The sequence below is a fragment of the Oncorhynchus clarkii genome, chromosome 4 (assembly GCF_045791955.1).
Source record: "Oncorhynchus clarkii lewisi isolate Uvic-CL-2024 chromosome 4, UVic_Ocla_1.0, whole genome shotgun sequence".
Classification (NCBI taxonomy): Eukaryota; Metazoa; Chordata; class Actinopteri; order Salmoniformes; family Salmonidae; genus Oncorhynchus; species Oncorhynchus clarkii.
In genome coordinates, this window is record NC_092150.1 from 66,716,052 (window position 1) to 66,736,184 (window position 20,133).

The window sequence follows — 20,133 nt, forward strand, 5'->3', positions numbered from 1 at the left end:
AGTTCAGTGAGGATCTCTGAATGATCCAATGTTGACCTAAATGACTAATGATGATAAAAACAATCCACCTGTGTGTAATCAAGTCTCCGTATAAATGCACCTGCACTGTGATAGTCTCAGAGGTCCGTTAAAAGCGCAGAGAGCATCATGAAGAACAAGGAACACACCAGGCAGGTCCGAGATACTGTTGTGAAGAAGTTTAAAGCCGGATTTGGATACAAAAAGATTTCCCAAGCTTTAAATATCCCAATGAGCACTGTGCAAGCGATAATATTGAAATGGAAGGAGTATCAGACCACTGCAAATCTACCAAGACCTGGCCGTCCCTCTAAACTTTCAGCTCATACAAGGAGAAGACTGATCAGAGATGCAGCCAAGAGGCCCATGATCACTCTGGATGAACTGCAGAGATCTACAGCTGAGGTGGGAGACTCTGTCCATAGGACAACAATCAGTCGTATATTGCACAAATCTGGCCTTTATGGAAGAGTGGCAAGAAGAAAGCCAATTCTTAAAGATATCCATAAAAAGTGTTGTTTAAAGTTTTCCACAAGCCACCTGGGAGACACACCAAACATGTGGAAGAAGGTGCTCTGGTCAGATGAAACCAAAATGTAACTTTTTGGCAACAATGCAAAACGTTATGTTTGGCGTAAAAGCAACACAGCTGAACACACCATCCCCACTGTCAAACATGGTGGTGGCAGCATCATGGTTTGGGCCTGCTTTTCTTCAGCAGGGACAGGGAAGATGGTTAAAATTGATGGGAAGATGGATGGAGCCAAATACAGGACCATTCTGAAAGAAAACCTGATGGAGTCTGCAAAAGACCTGAGACTGGGACGGAGATTTGTCTTCCAACAAGACAATGATGCAAAACATAAAGCCAAATCTACAATGGAATGGTTCAAAAATAAACATATCCAGGTGTTAGAATGGCCAAGTCAAAGTCCAGACCTGAATCCAATCGAGAATCTGTGGAAAGAACTGAAAACTGCTGTTCACAAATGCTCTCCATCCAACCTCACTGAGCTCGAGCTGTTTTGCAAGGAGGAATGGGAAAAAATTTCAGTCTCTCGATGTGCAAAACTGATAGAGACATACCCCAAGCGACTTACAGCTGTAATCGCAGCAAAGGGTGGCGCTACAAAGTATTAACTTAAGGGGGCTGAATAATTTTGCACGCCCAATTTTTCAGTTTTTGATTTGTTAAAAGAGTTTGAAATATCCAATAAATGTCTTTCCACTTCATGATTGTGTCCCACTTGTTGTTGATTCTTCACAAAAAAATACAGTTTTATATCTTTATGTTTGAAGCCTGAAATGTGGCAAAAGGTTGCAAAGTTCAAGGGGGCCGAATACTTTCGCAAGGCACTGTACTAAGCTAGAACAGGCCCTGCATCTCAGCCAATAGTCAATATAGGTTAAAGATCCAAAGCAGGGCTACAGCAACTTCCAGACAGGGTCCGGCTTTACAGTGGCCAATCTGGTTTGGGTGTCCTCGGCAGAATGGTACCACTGTAACCAAGTGGTCGCATATTGTTCTGGGTTCCACTGTGCAAGAGGGTTCCGCTTTTGTGAACATCAAGGCAGACACACAGTGAATTATTTATTTTTTTCAACGTTCTGATTGGCCAAAATGGTCAAGCCGACGGGCCTCCGCAGTGCACACACACAGCCTATAGTTTTTCCTCATTCTCACCACCACCAGAGAGAAGACAGGGGAGAAACCACCATTCACCTCTAGGCTGCTATACATATTTATTTGGTTTGTCATTCTATCGTTTTTCATGGAGTTTTAGTGGTAATTAAATATAATTTATAATTCATTTTCCAGAAATAGTTTTATCAGCTCCGTGTATTCTCAAATTGAAAAAAGTGAGGGCAGCACTACTCCCCTGTACATTACTAGCTCAAACACTTAATCTGCAAAAATGAATAGTTAATTAGTGGGTGATGGTAATTTCAAAACCAAAGTGGGGAGACAAAAAACAGGCTACATTGCCCCCTCTAATCTGGTAGTGGGGTGGTACAGTAGATGCCTAGTCTCCTGTATGGCTCAGCTCAGGTACCTACATAGTACATGCACCATAGACAACTGGTCAAACATGTAATTTGGAAATTTTGCACAGAAAATCTTTCCAGGTTTTTCTTTTTAAGAGTTATTGCATTTTTTTTTGCGAAAGAAGAAGAGTTGACAGAACTTAATTGAAGCATTCATTCTATCGATTTATGACATTGTGGTGAGCAAAGGTTTATATCGTTTCTAGGACAACATATGACGGAAGAGAAGCTGCATGTATCTAATTACAGTATAGACAAGTTGACTAACAAATAGCCATACTAAAATGTCGGAAATTATAAGCAGAAACATATGCTATCTACAGTGCATTTGGAAAGTATTCAGACCCCTTCCCTTTTTCCAAATCTTGTTATGTTACAGCCTTGTAAAAAATAGATTACGTTATTATTTTCCCTCATCAATCTACACACAATACCCCACAATGACTAAGCAAAAATAGATTTTTAGAAATATTTGCAAATGTATTAAAAATAAAAAAACAGAAATACCATATTTACATAAGTATTCAGACCCTTTGCTATGAGACTCGAAATTGAGCTCAGGTGCATCCCGTGTCCATTGATCATCCTTGAGATGTTTCTACAAGTTGATTGGAGTCCACCTGTGGTAATTTAAATTGATTGGACATAATTTGGAAATGCACACACCTGTATATATAAAGGTCCCACAGTTGACAGTGCATGTCATAGCAAAAACCAAGCCATGAGGTCGAAGGAGTTATCCGTAGAGCTCCGAGACAGGATTGTGTTGAGGCACAGATCTGGGCCAGGGTACCAAAAAATGTCTGTACTATTGAAGGTCCCCAAGAACACAGTGGTCTCCATCCATCTTAAATGGAAGAAATTTGAAGACTCTTCCTAGAGCTGGCCGCCCGGCCAAACTGAGCAATCGGGGAGGTAACCAAGAACCTGATGGTCACTCTGACAGAGCTCCAGAGTTCCTCAGTGGAGGTGGGAAAACCTTAAAGAAGGACAACCATCTCTGCAGCACTCCACCAATCAGGCCTTTATGGTAGAGTGGCCACTCCTCAGTGAAAGGCACATGACAGCCCGCTTTGAGTTTGCCAAAAGGCACCTAAAAGACTCTCAGACCATGAGAAACAAGATTCTCTGGTGTGATGAAACCAAGATTGAACTATTTGTCCTGAATGCCAAGCGTCAGAGACTGGGAGACTAGTCAGGATCGAGGGAAAGATGAACGGAGCAAAGTACAGCTAGATCTTTGATGAAAACCTGCTCCATGGGCTCAGGACCTCAGACTGGGGCAAAGGTTCACCTTCCAGCAGCACAACAACCCTAAGCACACAGCCAAGAAAACGCAGGAGGGGTTTTGGGACAAGTCTCTGAATGTCCTTGATTGGCCTAGCCAGAGCCCGGACTTGAACATCTCTGGAGAGACCTGAAAAAAGCTGTGCAGTGAAAAAAAGGAGGAAAAAATAATAAGTCTGTAACATAACAAAATGTAGAAAAAGTCAAGTGATCTGAATACTTTCCAAATGCACTGTAAATCAAAAAAATCCTGCACCCCCTGTCAAAAAATCATTCTGTCGTCTGACTAGCCTACAGCGCATTTTCTATATTTTCGGATTAGGGTCGGGTGTACATATAGTTGAGCGGTTACCGATGGTTTATGCCATATCTCGCATTTTCCGTAATTGACACATATGCTTCGCTTTTCAACTAGCTAAAAGCTAGCTAGTTCGACTGTACAGTACTTCTGTTTGTACTACTGCATCGTAAAACAATGCACAAGTTAAAAATATTGAATGCATGCAGTACACAGAACGCAACCGCAGCCTAGTGCGGCACCCCCATTCTTCCACGAGAAATTCCATCATTTGGAGCACCTCTCCAAAATCTCACATAAGTGTTCAATTGGGTTGAGATCTGGTGACTGAGACGGCCATGGCATATGGTTTACATCGTTTTCATGCTCATCAAACAATTCATTGACCATTCGTGCCCTGTGGGTGGGGGAATTGTCATCCTATGGGGGAATAGTATGGTAGCCAAAATAATGTCCAAAATAATGGCTTGCCCAGCATTTTTATACATGATCCTAAGCATGATGGGATGTTAATTGCTTAATTAACTCAGGAACCACACCTGTTTTCAATATACTTTGTATCCCTCATTTACTCAAATGTTTCCATTATGTTGGCAGTTACCTGTATATGAGAAATAGAACCGAAACTCAACCGCTCCAGACCTAATAACCTATAAACAAGTGTCTGTTTTCCTCCTACCTCGCCAGACAAATGCTAGTCTTTAGTCTATATGTAGGTCAGACAAATCTAGGGTTGTCTCACACCTCGCAGGTGAAACAGCAAGGCTGGCGGAAAGGAAAAGTCCCCTAGCTAGCCTTCCGTCTGAGTTAGTGGACACTGTCAGCATTCTTTCCCTGCTGCATACCGCTGCCTGTGGCCTATCCTGGACTGCACTGTCCTCTGGGAGGGCCTTTGCATAAGCCTAGTAGGGACACCGACACACATTGTCTTGGATTCAGCACGGCCAATTTGCTTTGCAAATGCCAAGTCATCTATCTGGCTGGGTGTCATGCCGTGGCCTTGGAGGCAACGGGCAGCGAGTAGTAGCAGGACCAGAGGGCTGAGCCCTGGGAGAAAAAGGAAACACTGCATGTTTGTCTTACTTTTATATGCCCTTGTGTCCGTGATGGCCATCTGATAATTACTTGGAAAATATTTAAATTGGTTCTTTGCTGCTGCCTCTTTTCCTGTTAGCAGGGAGAGGTGATGTTTTAGTTTTATATAGTGAGGTGGTGGTGGTGAGGGGCCAGGATGCCCAGGCAGCAGGTGCTGAGGGGTTCATACAGGGATGTGAATTTATAAAGTACTGGGTAAATATTTGAATTATAGTGGAAAGGTACTGGTTGCTAGTATACAGTTTTTCTTCCAGGCCTCAAGCCAAAAGAGAGGGAAATAAATTAATTTGTACTAACTTTGGCTTAGTAACTGTGTAATAAGGAAGAACATTGCATGTCGTGTCATCATCATGATATCTATTTTTTACCATGACCTACAGTGCCTTCGGAAAGTATTCAGACATCTTGACTGTTTCCACATTTTGTTACGTTACAGCCTTATTCTAAAATGGATTCAATTGTTTTCCTCCCTCATCAATTTACACACACTACCCCATATCGACAAAGCAAAAAACAGGTTTAGACATTTTTGCTGAAATATAAATAAGAAAAAAATGTAATATAAAATGTACATAAGTATTCAGACCCTTTACTCAGTACTTTGTTGAAGCCTTGAGTCTTCTTGGGTATGACGCTACAAGCTTGGCACACCTGTACTTGAGGATTTTCTTCCATTGTTCTCTGCAGATCTTCTCAAGCTCTGTCAGGTTGGATGTGGAGCATTGCTGCACAGCTATTTTCAAGTCTCTCCAGAGATGTTCGATAGGGTTCAAGTCCGCGCTCTGGCTGGGCCACTCAAGGACATTAAGAGACCTGTCCCGAAGCCACTCCTGTGTTGCCTTGGCTGTGTGCTTAGGGTTGTTGTCCTGTTGGAAGGTGAGCCTTCACCTCAGTCTGAGGACCTGAGTGCTCTGAAGCAGATTTTCATCAAGGATCTCTCTGTACTTTGCTCCGTTCATCTTTGATTTCATCAGACCAGAGAATCTTGTTTCTCATGGTCTGAGAGTCTTTAGGTGCCTTTTGGCAAACTCCAAGCGGGCAGTCATGTGCCTTTAACTGAGGAGTGGCTTCTGTCTGGCCACACTACAATAAAGGCCTGATTGGTGGAGTGCTGCAGAGATGGTTGTCCTTCTGGAAGGTTCATCCATCTCCACAGGAGAATTCTAGAGCTCAGATTTACCATTGGGTTCTTGGTCACCTCCCTGACAAAGGCTTTTCTCTCCCGATTGCTCAGTTTGGCCAGGCGGCCAGCTCTAGGAAGAGTCTTGGTGGTTCCAAACTTCTTCTTTAAGAATGATGGAGACCACTGTGTTTTTGGGGACCTACAATGCAGCAGCTATTTTTTGGTACCCTTCCCCAGATCTGTGCCTCGACACAATGCTGTCTTGAAGCTCTACAGACAATTCCTTTGACCTCATGGTTTGGTGTTTGCTCTGACATGCACTGTCAACTGTGGGACCTTACATAGACAAGTTTATGCCTATCCAAATAATGTCCAATCAATTGAATTTACCACAGGTGGACTCCATGCAAGTTGTTGAAACATCTGAAGGATGATGAATGGAAACAGAATGCACCTGAGCTCAATTTTGAGTTTCATAGAAAAGGGTCTGAATACTAATGTCAATAAGGTATCTGTTTTTTATTTTAATACATTTGCAAAAATGTATAAACCTCTTTTCACTTAGTAAATATGGGATATTGTGTGTAGATTGATGAGGAACATATGTAATTGATTTTAGAATAAGGCTGTAACGTGACAAAATGTGGGGAAAGTCAAGGGGTCTGAATACTTTCCGAAGGCATTGTATACTGAAATAGGGACATGCGTGTTATATACATCACAGGCCCTGCTTACCAGAGATCATGTGATGTGTGCTGTGACCTGTGTTCTTCTGCGTAGGTAGGCTGTAAGTCATGAGTCATCAGAGCAGCAGAGCGGAGAGAGCGAGACGAAGCGCTGCTCCTTACATATCCTCCTAGAAACTATGGACCAGTTGCTACACTCTTAGAAAAAACACGTACCTCTGTGTAAAGGGTTATACCTGGAACCAAAAAGGGTTCTTCATAGGGTTCACCTATGGGGACAGCTGAAGAACCCTTTTATCGTCACCGTCACAGATCAGTGCAGTGTATGATGAGCCACTTGGCACCAGTCCCTGTCTGAGAGTTGGCCACACAGTTCAGTTTACACACCACACAATGGATGTCATGTGCACCGCAGCTAATGCCGGGAAATGAGCGCTCATTAGCGTTGATGCTTGGAGAATGGTAATATGTGTGTATCTGTAGTCTGCATGCTGCTCTGGTTTGTGTGTGTGTGTGTGTGTATTCTCCCTGCATTGGTCAGGTGTGAATGTATCCCTGGCAGGGTCTAGCGCACCCCTCCATTCTTCCCACCTCTCCACATGATGATGAAAGAGGAGTGTGTGCCATCAGGGTACAATAGCGGGGACATTTCACATGCATCCATCTGAGGCGCAGATGGCAGCCCAGGTAATTCCATCCCCCTCGGCTGGGCTGTGGATGGTTTGGCTCCTGGACAGGCCTAGAGGCCCCTTACGGGGCCAGGTGTGGTTTCCCTACGGACCCGACGACATGGTGCCCATGCAGCTAAAAAGGCTGAGGGTGTGGAAATGTGAAATGTCTAAATAAACTACCTGTGTCAGACTGAATCCATTTACTCACACTCTGCACCTCGGAGAGGAAATAAGAAATTCTGTTTCTCACTTTCGAGGGTCTGTAATAAGCTGCTCCCTCAGAGTCAATGCTCTCCATTCAGCAGGCAGTGGCCTTGTAGTTCAGCCTGTTTATTTGGCCACAGTGGCAAAAGACTTACGGGAAATCGTAGATCCAGCTAAATAATGCGAGTACAAAGCAAAACAGGATTCTGTCAAATCCCTAATCGAGGTCGATTAATGCAAATAGGTTGGGTAGTTTGGTAGGGTCGGGAGCAGTTACAACTGTCTGGATCAGAAGGATTACAGGCAGAACTGGAATTCTTTCATCGAGGAAGCTGCTCCACTCCACAGAGCTGGAACTTCAAATACCCCTTTTCAAAGCCTGTACACTCGACAGTAACATGCTTGTTTTTGCTGTGCATTTGATCTCCTCACAAGCTTACTGCTGTCCTTCTTACAGGAGGCATACAGGGCTGGTGGAGAAGCGTCGGGATAAGAGACAAGGAGCGGCGAAGAAGTCACCTCTTAGGGATTAATTATGGTATGCTGATATTAAAACATTAGCCCCAGAACTGTCGCTTCGCTTCGCCTCACCCGGCATGGCAGGCTTTATTGCTAGCTCGCCTCGGTGTTAGTCGGAGAGTGCCAGGCAACCTGGATGAAGGAGATAGCTAGTGCTCAGGTCAGAGGCTGACATCTTTATGCTCCAGCACAGGTCCTTAGAGGGGCAGACTGTGGGGGCAGCAGGGTCAAGCTCAACCCAGACCAAGCAGGAAACCTCAGGGAGAGACAAGAGAAGAGCCAGGCCACAGAACCAGTGGATTTCCTGGGTATATGATGACCTGAGGTGAATGGCGTGTCCAGAGGGCATAAAACAAGGGCGGAAAATGGTCTGGAAAACCCCAATAGACCATTACATTGCCTGTCAAATTATGAACATACTGTATTTGACTGAAAATATAATGTATTTAGATTTGTATTTTTGTTACACTCATAGCTATTATGCATATCTCTTTTGTGGATAGCTTGACCTATATTATCTTGGGATAACATGGGCAGCATGTAAACATTCATGGTTATTTGACCCCCTGGGCCAAAAGCTTCTCCGGCTCTCTGTGATATACATCCAAGTGGGCATACGACCTGATAAAGACATATTTTTCTGGTTGAAATCTGGTCGGGACGTCTATAACTCGATCACAACCAGATTAAGACCTCTTTTCCATGATGTCTTTTTGACGTCATGAAAAATAAATCTTATTTTGGTTGAAATATTGTTCTTCATTGAAATCTGATTGAACAACTGATCAGTTATCTTAATGCTACTCAATTAATAGACACCAATCTATATAAATATGCACAGTGCATTCGGAAAGTATTCAGACCCCTTGACTTTTTCTGCATTTTGTTACGTTACAGCCTTATTCTAAAATGGATTAAATTGATGTTTTCCCTCACCAATCTACACATAATGGAAAAGCTAAAACTGTTTTTCAGAAATTTTAGCTAAATGTATAACCCCCCCCCCCCTCCCGAAATATCACATTTACATAAGTATTCAGACCCTTTACTCAGTACTTTGTTGAAATACCTTTGGCAGCGATTACAACCTCGAGTCTTCTTGGGTATGATGCTTGGCACACCTGTATTTGGGGAGTTTCTCCCATTCTTCTCAGCAGATCCTCTCAAGCTCTGCCAGGATGGATGGGTAGCATTGCTGCACAACCATTTCTCTCCATAGCCATTTCTCTCCAGATCCATTTCTCTCCAGGTCTCTCCAGATGTTTGACCGGGTTCAAGTCCGGGCTCTGGCTGGGCCACACAAGGACATTAAGAGACTTGTCCCAAAGCCACTCCTGCATTGCCTTGGGTGTGAGCAAGGGGTTGCTGTCCTGTTGGAAGGTGAACCTTAGCCCCAACTGAGGACCTGAGTGCTCTGGAGCAGGTTTTCATCAAGGATCTCTCTCTGTACTTTGCTCCGTTCATCTTTCCCTCAATCCTGACTAGTCTCCCTGCTGCTGCAAAACATCCCCACAGCATGACGCTACCACCACCATGCTTCACCGAAGGGATTGTGCCAGGTTTCTTCCAGACGTGACGCTTGGTATTCAGGCCAAAGAGTTCAACCTTGGTTTCATCAGACCAGAGAATCTTGTTTCTCATGGACTGAGAGTCTTTAGGTGCCTTTTGGCAAACTCCAAGCGGGTAGTCATGTGCCTTTAACTGAGGAGTGGCTTCTGTCCTTCCACACTACAATAAAGGCCTGATTGGTGGAGTACTGCAGAGATGGTTGTCCTTCTGGAAGGTTCATCTCCACGGAAGAACTCTGGCCAAGGCCCTTCTCCCCGATTACTCAGTTTGGCCGGGCGGCCAGCTCTAGGAAGAGTCTTGGTGGTTCCAAACGTATTCTATTTTAGAATGATGGAGGCCACTGTGTTCTTGGGGACCTTCAATGCAGCAAACATTTTTTGGTACCCTTCCCCAGATCTGTGCCTCGACACAATCATGTCTCGGAGCTCTATGGACAATTCCTTCGACCTCATGGCTTGGTTTTTGCTCTGACATGCACTGTCAACTGTGGAACCTTATATAGACAAGTTTGTGCCTTTCCAAATCATGTCCAATCAATTGAATTAACCACAGGTGGACTCGATGTAAGTTGTAGAAACATCTCAAGGATAATCAATGGAAACAGGATGTACCTGAGCTCAATTTTGAGTCTAGTAGCAAATGGTCTGAATACTTTTATAAATAAGGTATATGTTTTTTATTTTTAAATATTTTAGCAAAAATATAAAAAAAAAACTGTTTTGTCATTTATGGGGTGTTTAATTTAATACATTTTAGAATAAGGCTTTAATGTAACAAAATGTGAAAAGTCAAGGGGTCTAAATACTTTCTTAATGCACTGTACATACTGTAGTGTTTGGGATCATTCACCCATTGGATATAAGACACTAGAACCATTAAAATGATTGAAATTGGAGTAAATGTTCTTTTTCAGCAGGGTTTGCATGATTCAGCTTAAAACATTTGGCAAACGACAGCTGGCAGAGCGCACCAAAGCGGGTTAAGGTCTCATGGCATACTGGACCCAGTCAACATGTTGGGCTCGTGCCTATTCCATTTGAGACTTGAAGGACTCGGCATGGACTTGGGGGGGACTTCGTACGGATGAGCTTTTCCCGCGTCAGGCCGAATCATATCACTCTGGGCTCCGGCTAATGGTACTCCAGCCGAGCCCATTTCAGTTTACCCGGCCCGATTAACTTTTTCAGGAGTAGGGCCATTTAAGGTTTTTATTCGGCAAGGGATGAAATACCAATATAAAAAAAATATTAAAAAATATATATATTTCACCTCCAAGTCATCGAATTTTCTAGGTCATAAAATTTGTGTCAGTCTCTGCGGTCCTGTAGCTATCAGAGATGGTCCCTAATTTAGATAATATTGAATCCTATAAATGCTTTTGCTTTTACTAAAGGCTATGGCAGCTTTTGTTTTACAGTCCACCCAATTAAAAAGTGCTCATTCCTTTCCATAACATTGTTTCTAGGTTACCAGTATATAAGATATACGTGCACAATAATAACTTTACAAACATTATCTGCTAACTTGCTGTGTGTGTTGGCTTCTATGGTCATCTTTTGTCTGTGTTAGCTAATTGCACTGTTTATTGTGCTGCACATGTTCTTCTGTTCCACTGTATGCCATTTTGATGTTCTATTATGACTAACAAAAAAAGATCTGAATTTAACAAATAACACACAGGCCTATTTTTTTCAATATCCTACTACAATTTACCAGGATTGACAAAATCCAATTTTTATCGCATTTATTTTAATCACTAATTAGTCAAACATGATTGCACCTGAATTTGATCCTGAAAATATGACTGTAATATTTTCCCTTAAAGCTTTTAAGCAATTAACATAATGCAGGCAGTAATTGTATTTTAATTTCAGTGGCTAAATAAAGAGGTAGGCATATCAGTTCCAGCTGAAACTTGGATTGGAATCTGTGCTTCATGTGCAGCAATAGATCTCTCCGGGCAGCAGGCAGCCTGCTTGCTTCAGCATTCCATAAAGCCGTTGGGACAGAGCACCGGGTAGGCTACACAACAACACAGCTGGAAAAGAATGACAGTTTCTCAATGTACACCAAAAATATATATATTTGACTGCTAAGTGGTAGTCCCTGTTCTCCGGCATTCTTGTTTTACTGCTGTAAGTAAAGCGGTGGTTTGTTGGGGAAAAGAACGTCAAGGAAAGGTTCGCTAGCTAGCTAACTTTAGCTAACTAACGTTATCTCTCTGGCTAACCCTCCGTTGACATGGTAAGTTTTCATTTTGATAAATGTTTAGTTAATGACAGTACATGTGCGTGTGTGTGTGTTCTCTGTGTGAGAGAGTGTGTGTGTGTTCTCTGTGTGAGATAGTGTGTGTGTGAGTGAGAGAGATGATGATGATCACAATACCTTATAGAAAATATAGTTGTCATGTCAACATTGTGACATGCTAGCTGTGTGTGTGTGTGTGAGAGAGAGAGAGAAAGAGCGAGATGGTTGATGAGTACACATATAAGAAACATTGATTGTGTGTGTGAGACATTGCAAGCTAGTCTAATTCTTGAAATGTGAACCCCCCCCCATATGGATTTAAAAAAAATCTTGATTCATCAGAGATCCTTGTATTTTTGTGTATTTTGTATTTGACAATATGATACATTTTGCTATACCTGCTCCCCCTCAACACTCATTCACATGTTGCACCTGTCAACTGCCTTTTTCAATTCTTGATTCTCTTTTTTTGCAGGAATCTTCCCACTGGGCACACACTAGTTGAATCAATGTTGTTTCCACATCTTTGAAATGAAATTACGTTGAACCAGCGAGAGATAGACGTTGGATTAACGTCTGCTCCCAGTGGGGTCCAGCTTGGATGGAAGGGTAGAGGTGGTAACAAAGGAAAGAAGTACAGAAGTTACCCAGCCTACTGACTAAGCCATTTAAATAGCCTATCTCTCGCTCTCCATCTGTCTGCCTGACTGCCAGATTGCTGAGGGGCAACATAGTCAATGTACTTGCTAGGCTAAGTCTAACTTAGTGAAGACCTTAGGCAATGGTTGATCATGATTTGTCTCGGTCTTTAAAGTTCCTGAAACATGTCAATGACGTGATGCACGGCTTCTACACCAGTGCTTGGCCACACACTCAGTTACCAGTGACCTATTCTACTACATCCCAGGGATAGGAGAGAGCAGACCAACCCGTCTTTAAATCCATAGTCATTGACAGTTTTGTGTGGAAAATGTTGTTTTTGTCTATTTGATACTGTGATATTCAATGTGTATTGATTCCTACTAATCAGCTTTGTAAGAGCTAGGTTTGTACTAGCTATGCTGATGATCGTTAACATTTTTTCATTAAATCACTGAGACTGGATTCCCCAAGAGACATGCTATTCAGCTGCCCATGATTGCCTGAGTAAGTAGATCCAAATTGCTGTCAGTAGATCAAATTGGAATAGCACCACTTCTAATAATAGAAGTTTGTAAAGCATATATAATCCTATTTTAACTCACTTTTTTTTTTCAGGTGCAAAACCGTTGTTCTGATTCAAGAGATACCTACCTCCCTTGGTGAGTCATGTAAAGTTTCTACCATTTCTCTCTTCCTCATTCTTAAAACATTTAGAGATATTATCCAACTACTGTTACATTTTTCAATCCTTTTTCTTAAAATGTTTCAGATGATGACCAATGAATTAATGTTCCACTTCAATATAAGGGCCAGAGGAGCAAGCATGCCTTTGCTACCACTAGTGTGTGCTCTTCATTGTAGTTGGTAAGTAAATATGAGCAGTTGAGATATTTGACATAAACAACAGCTAGCTAGATTTACATCAGATTTTCATGTGAATATTCACAAATACACATAAAAACAATATGCACATTTTCCAAACAGAGTTGAGTTTCCACCAAATTGACTTTTTGGTGATGAATGGCTGTGTGTGATGACATAGTAATGGGTTTCCGTTGCATTTTCAACTCTACTGATGGTTTTGTCACAACAAATGTTGCGTTATATCGTGAATGTGCCCACTTTAGTCTTGGCATGTGCACTCAAGCCAACAGCTGGCAGATACAATGTGGGCAGGCTAACTACAGTGCCTTCAGAAAGTATTCACACCCCTTGACTTTTTCCACATTTTGTTGTGTTACAGCCTGAATTTAAAATTGATTAAATGTAGATGTAGTTTTTGCACTGGCCTACAAACACTACACCCCATAATGTCAAAGTATAATTTTTTTTTTCAAAAGTTTTACAAATGAAAAGCTGATATAGCAAGCCTAAATGAGTTCAGGAGTAAAAATGTGCTTAACAAGAATAATATGTTGCATGGATTCACTGTGGGCAAAAATAGTGCTTAAAATTATTTTTGAATGACTACCTCACCTCTGTACCTCACACACAGAATTATCTGTAAGGTCCCTCAATCGAGCAGTGAATTTCAAATACAGATTTAACCAGAGACCAGGGAAGTTCTCCAATGCCTTGCAAATAATTGCACCTATTGGTAGATGGGTAAAAAAAAAAATGAATATCCCTTTGAGCATGGTGAAGTTATTAATTAAACTTTGGATGGTGTATAAATACACCCAGGCACTACAAAGATACAGGCATCCTTCCTAACTCAAGTTGTCGGAGAGGAAGGAAACCACTCAGGGATTTCACCATGACAGGTACAGAGTTTAATGGCTGTGACAGGAGAAAACTGAGGATGGAACAACATTGTAGTTACTCCACAATACTAACCTAAATGACAGAGTGAAAAGAAGGAAGCCTGTACAGAATAAAAAATATTCCAAAACAATGCATCCTGATTGCAATATGGCACTAAAGTAATACTGCAAAAAAATGTGGCAAAGCAATTAACTTTTTGTCCTGAATACAAGAGTTATGTTTGGGGCAAATACAACACATTACTGATTACCATTCTACATATTTTCAAGAATAGTGGTGACTGCTTCATGTTTTGGGTATGCTTGTAATCTTTAAGGACTGGGGAGTTTTTCAGGATAAAAAAATAAACGGAATGGAGCTAAGCACAGGAAAAATCCTAGAGGAAAACCTGGTTCAGTCTGCTTTCCACCAGACACTGGGAGATGAATGAATTCGCCTTTCAGCAGAACAATAACCTAAAACACAAGGCCAAATCTACAATGGAGTTGCTTACCAAGAAGACTGTGAACGTTACTGAGTGTCCGAGTTACAATTTTCAGTTAAATCTACTTGAAAATCTGTGGCAAGACCTTAAAATGGTTGTATAGCAATGATCAACAACCAATTTGACAGAGCTTGAAGAATTTTGAAAAGAATAATGGGCAAATGTTTCACAATCCAGGTGTGAAAATCTCTTACAGACATACCCAGAAAGACTCACATCTGTAATCGCTACAAAAGGTGCTTCTACAAAGTATTGACTCAGGGGTGTGAATACTTACAGTATGTAAATGATACAGTATTTTTTTCCAACTTGTACTTTACTTGCATAAAAAGGTTGGCTGGAAACCAATGTTAATGAAACATTTTTTGTAGATTCTGACTGTTGAAGATAGTTTTACTGTGTATTACTGTTCTGTCATATCCTGCATGCCCACATTATGCCAAATCGTTCATTTATTTTCTTATCTTTTTATGCTTACAGTAAGTGTCATGAAAAGTCAGAACACTCAGGAGGTTGTGTTACGGGCCCTCTGGAAAGTCCTAAAATGTGCCCCTGACTGTCGTGGTGGAGGAGGACACAAAGTATGTACCATGAGTATACAAAATATTAGGAACACCTTCTAATATATTGAGTTGCAACCCCTGTGGGGCCCCGGTTAGTTGAGGTAATATGTACATGTAGGTAGAGTTATTAAAGTGACTATGCATAGATGATAACAACAGAGAGTAGCAGCAATGCAAATAGTATGGGTAGCCATTTGATTAGGTGTTCAGGAGTCTTATGGCTTGGGAGTAGAAGCTGTTTAGAAGCCTCTTGGAACCTAGACTTGGCGCTCCGGTACCGCTTGCCGTGCGGTAGAAGAGAGAACAGTCTATGACTAGGGTGGCTGGAGTCTTTGACCATTTTTAGGGCCTTCCTCTGATACTGCCTGATATAGAGGTCCTGGATGGCAGGAAGCTTGGCCCCAGTGATGTACTGGGCCGTTCGCACTACCCTCTGTAGTGCCTTGCGGTCAGAGGCCAAGCAGTTTCCATACCAGGCAGTGATGCAACTAGTCAGGATGCTCTCGATGGTGCAGCTGTAGAACCTTTTGAGGATTTGAGGACCCATGCCAAATCATCAGGAAGTCCAGGATCTAGTTGCAGAGGGAGGTGTTTAGTCCCAGGGTCCTTAGTTTATTGATGAGCTTTGAGGGAACTATGGTATTGAATGCTGAGCTGTAGTGAATGAATAGCATTCTCACATAGGTGTTCCTTTTGTCCAGGTGGGAAAGGGCACTGTGGAGTGCAATAGAGATTGCATCATCTGTGGATCTGTTGGCGCGGTATGCAAATTGGAGTGGGTCTAGGGTTTCTGGTATAATGGTGTTGATGTGAGCCATGACCAGCCTTTCAAAGCACTTCATGGCTACAGACGTAAGAGCTATGGGTCGGTAGTCATTTAGGCAGGTTACCTTAGTGTTCTTGGGCACAGGCACTATTGTGGTCTGCTTAAAACATGTTGGTATTACAGACTCGGACAGGGAGAGGTTGAAAATGTCAGTGAAGACACTTGCCAGTTGGTCAGCGCATGCTCGGAGTACACGTCCTGGTAATCCGTCTGGCCCTGCGGCCTTGTGAATGTTGACCTGTTTAAAGGTATTACTCACATCGGCTGTGGAGAGTGTGATCACACAGTCTTCTGGAACAGCTGGTGCTATCATGCATGTTTTAGTGTTATTTGCCTCGAAGCGAGCATAGAAGTAGTTTAGCCCGTCTGGTAGGCTTGTGTCACTGGGCAGCTCTCGGCTGTGCTTCCCTTTAGTCAGAGCATCACAACTTTACATCACATTCAGAGGCACTTCAATCTTTTGTCTTGCCCATTCACCCTCGGAATAGCACACATGCACAATCCATTTCTCAATTGTCTTAAGGCTTAAACATCCTCCTTTAATCTTTCTCCTCCCCTTCATCTACACTGATTGAAGTGGATTTAACAGGTGTTATCAATAAGGGATCATTGCTTTCAGATGGATTCATCTGGTTAGGCTATGTCATGGAAAGAGCAGATGTTCCTAATGTTTTGTACAAGTTGCTCTTTTTTGAAGACACCTCTAATCTATAACTGCCACAAATGTCTTTAACTCGTACCATGGAAATACATTTAGTCAGCTGAGTACAAAGTTTCTTCAGGAATGTTATTTTCTAGTTTTCTGATAGCACTGATTCTGTTCATTGCAGATCTGACACATCACACGACTCTTCAAGGCGGCCACTACGCTCCAGATCGTCTTCTGTGCTCAGAGGTCCTTCATGAGGATCTACCCCATCACACCACTCTTATTAATCATGAATAAAATAAAAACAATGAGCCTTTATACACTGTGTCCCAGTCTTTCTATGCATGTAATGTCTGTGGGTGAATTATGAAACAATTATTGTATGCAGATAAGCAGTAAGCTTTGTTGCTTTTATGAATTTTGTCTTGCTGCTTTTTGTTTTATGTTGCTCTGTCTGTATGCTACGTCTTGCTTGTCCTATGTTGCTCTGTCTGTATGCTATGTCTTGCTTGTCCTATGTTGCTATGTCTTGCTTGTTCTATGCTGCTATTGTCCATATTGTAATTGTTTTTAATAACCTGCCCAGGGACTGCGGTTGAAAATTAGCCGGCTGGCTAAAACCGGCACTTTTACTGAAACGTTGATTAATGTGCACTGTCCCTGTAAAAATAAAAAATAAACTAAACTAAACTAAGATGTGCAAAATGTTTTGATGTATATTCGTTTTTGCCATTGCTTGATATATTTTAAATGTAAGAATATGTTGCATATTGAAACATTAATTGGTGCCTATAGAAACAAATAGAAATGTAATGAACCATGTATTCAATATCAAACTTCATCCTCTGCAATACGTGTTACAGTAGGTAATCAGGTGGTCATTCAGGTTATGATGTCTTAACTATGACCAGTATATACAGTGCCTTCAGAAAGTATTCATACCTCTTGACTTTTCCACATTTTTGTTCAAATCCTCACATATCTACGCACAATACCCTGTTAATGACAAAGTGAAAACATGTTGATAGAAATGTTCGCAAATTGATTGAAAATTAAATACAAAAATACCTCATTTACATAAGTATTCACACCCCTGGGTAAGGCTAAGAGCTTTGCACATCTGGATTGTACAATGTTTGCACATTATTTTCTTCAAGCTCTGTCAAGTTGCCATAGATTTTCAAAACAATTTATGTCAAAACTGCTACTAGGCCACTCAGGAACACTCAATGTCATCTTGGTAAGCAACTCCAGTGTATATTTGGCTTCGTGTTTTAGGTTATTGTCCTGCTGAAAGGTGAATTTGTCTCTCCGTGTCTGTTGGAAAGCAGACTGAACCAGGTTTTCCTCTAGGATTTTGCCTGTACTATTCCGTCTCGTCTTTGCCGATGACAAGTATACTCATAACATGATGCAGTCACCACCAGGCTTGAAAATATGAAGAGTGGTACTCAGTGATGTGATTTTCCACAAACGTAACGCTTTGTATTCAGGACATAAAATGTATTTCTTTGCCACATTCTTTGCAGCTTTACTTCAGTGCCTTATTACAAACATTGAATATTACAAACATAATGAATATGTTCATTCTGTACAGGCTTCCTTCTGTTCACTCTGTCATTTAGGTTAGTATTGTGGAGTAACTTACAATGTTGTTGATTCATACTCAGAGTTGAATGGCTGTGATAGTATAAAACTGACTGTTTTAATGTCACCATTGGCCTCATGGTGAAATCCCTGAGCAGTTTCCTTCCTCTCCTTCCTCTGAGTTAGGAAGGACGCCATATCTTTGTAGTTACTGGGTGTATTGATACACCATCCAAAGTGTAATTAATAACCACCATGCTTTTTTTATCCATCTACCAACCGGTGCCCTTCTTTGCGAAGCATTGGAAAACCTCCCTGGTCTTTGTGGTAGAATCTGTGTTTGAAATTCACTGCTCGGCTGAATTTATAGATAATTGTATGTGTGGGCTACAGAGATGAGGTATTATGTGACTTGTTAAGAAGCTGTGTACTCCTGAACTTATTTAGGCTTGCCATAACAAAGGGGTTGAATAATTATTGACTCAATACATTTCAGCTTTCCTTTTTAAAATTTGTATTTACCATAATTCCACTTTGACATTATGGGGTATTGTGTGTAAGTCATTGACACAACATAAAAATTCAGGCTGTAACACAACAAAAAAAGTCAAGGAGTGTGAATACTTCCTGAAGGCACTGTAATATAGCCCATCATATAGTGGTCACAATTATGATCCACTTGTCATATGGTGGTCAGTAAAAATTACAGTTTTTTTTTTCAACCAGTTTGCGACCAAAATAAGATTTCTTAAAATATAATAATTTTGACATCTTTTCAACCAGGTTTTGCCCACTGGGATATAGGGTGATATACTGTATGACAGTGCCTAGCTGGATGGTGTGAGCCATGACATGGCTCAGGGTGCTGTACATTTAGGTGTGTAATGGTATGTGTGTCACATATTTATAGACTCGCCACGCATTGTTTCAATATTCAATCATAGTATTTCCACGTCAACCAATATGCTTATGTGAAGTGCAGTGAAATCTAACTTTGAATTAATCCTAAACATGACTTTTTGATGAATGGGTTTTCTGAGAAATGTAAGCTCTATTGCTGTCTTACATAAACATTTTATCTTCTCTATGTGGATTATCTGTTTGATTGTTTATCTTTGTGATTCATGATTGTTTGATAGTTAATCTTCTTTTCATGTAACTGATGTCATCACTGTCTCTACTCTCTTTGTCCTCACTATGTCACTCTATGTCCTTACTACGTCTCTCTATGTCCTTACTATGTCTCTCTATGTCCTTACTATGTCTCTCTATGTCCTCACTGTCTCTATGTCCTCACTATGTCTCCAATGTCCTCACTATATAGCCTATATCCTCACAGTCTCTTATATCCTCACCTTGAATCCTATATCCTCACTATGAATCCTATATACTCACTATGTCCTCGCTATGTCTCCTATGTCTTCGCTATGTTTCCTATGTCCTCACTAGGTCTCCCATGTCCTCACTATGTCTCCTATGTCCTCGCTATGTCTCCTATGTCCTCACTATGTCCTCACTATGTCTCTGTGTCCTTGTCTCTCTGCAGTTTGTGGTGACCATGTTCTGGGCCCTATACTTGTATGACAGAGACCTGGTGTACCCCAGACTTCTGGACAACTTCATACCCCAGTGGCTCAACCATGGCATGGTGAGTACTGTCTGTTTACTATACTGTTCCGAGACCTGTCATAGCGTTACACTGTTGATTATTTAGCGTGGTTAGTACAGGGTGTTTAGGTAGCTAGAATACGATTTTTAAAAATCCTTCATTTTTGCTCAACATTTGGGTCCAAAAGACAAATGTTATTTAGTCCCAAAGATAAATGTTATTTCACCCATCACACTTCTCTGTGGT

At 41.5% G+C, this 20,133-nt stretch overlaps 1 protein-coding gene across 1 annotated transcript in view; it reads left to right on the forward strand.

Moving 5' to 3' along the window:
- Positions 1-20,133, forward strand: part of LOC139407129 (androgen-induced gene 1 protein-like) — a 62,876-nt gene that overhangs the window by 17,042 nt on the left and 25,701 nt on the right. Inside the window, exon 3 of the mRNA XM_071150557.1 lies at positions 19,825-19,926. Within this exon, the coding sequence (XP_071006658.1) occupies positions 19,825-19,926 (102 nt within the window). The remainder of the gene's footprint in view (positions 1-19,824; positions 19,927-20,133) is intronic.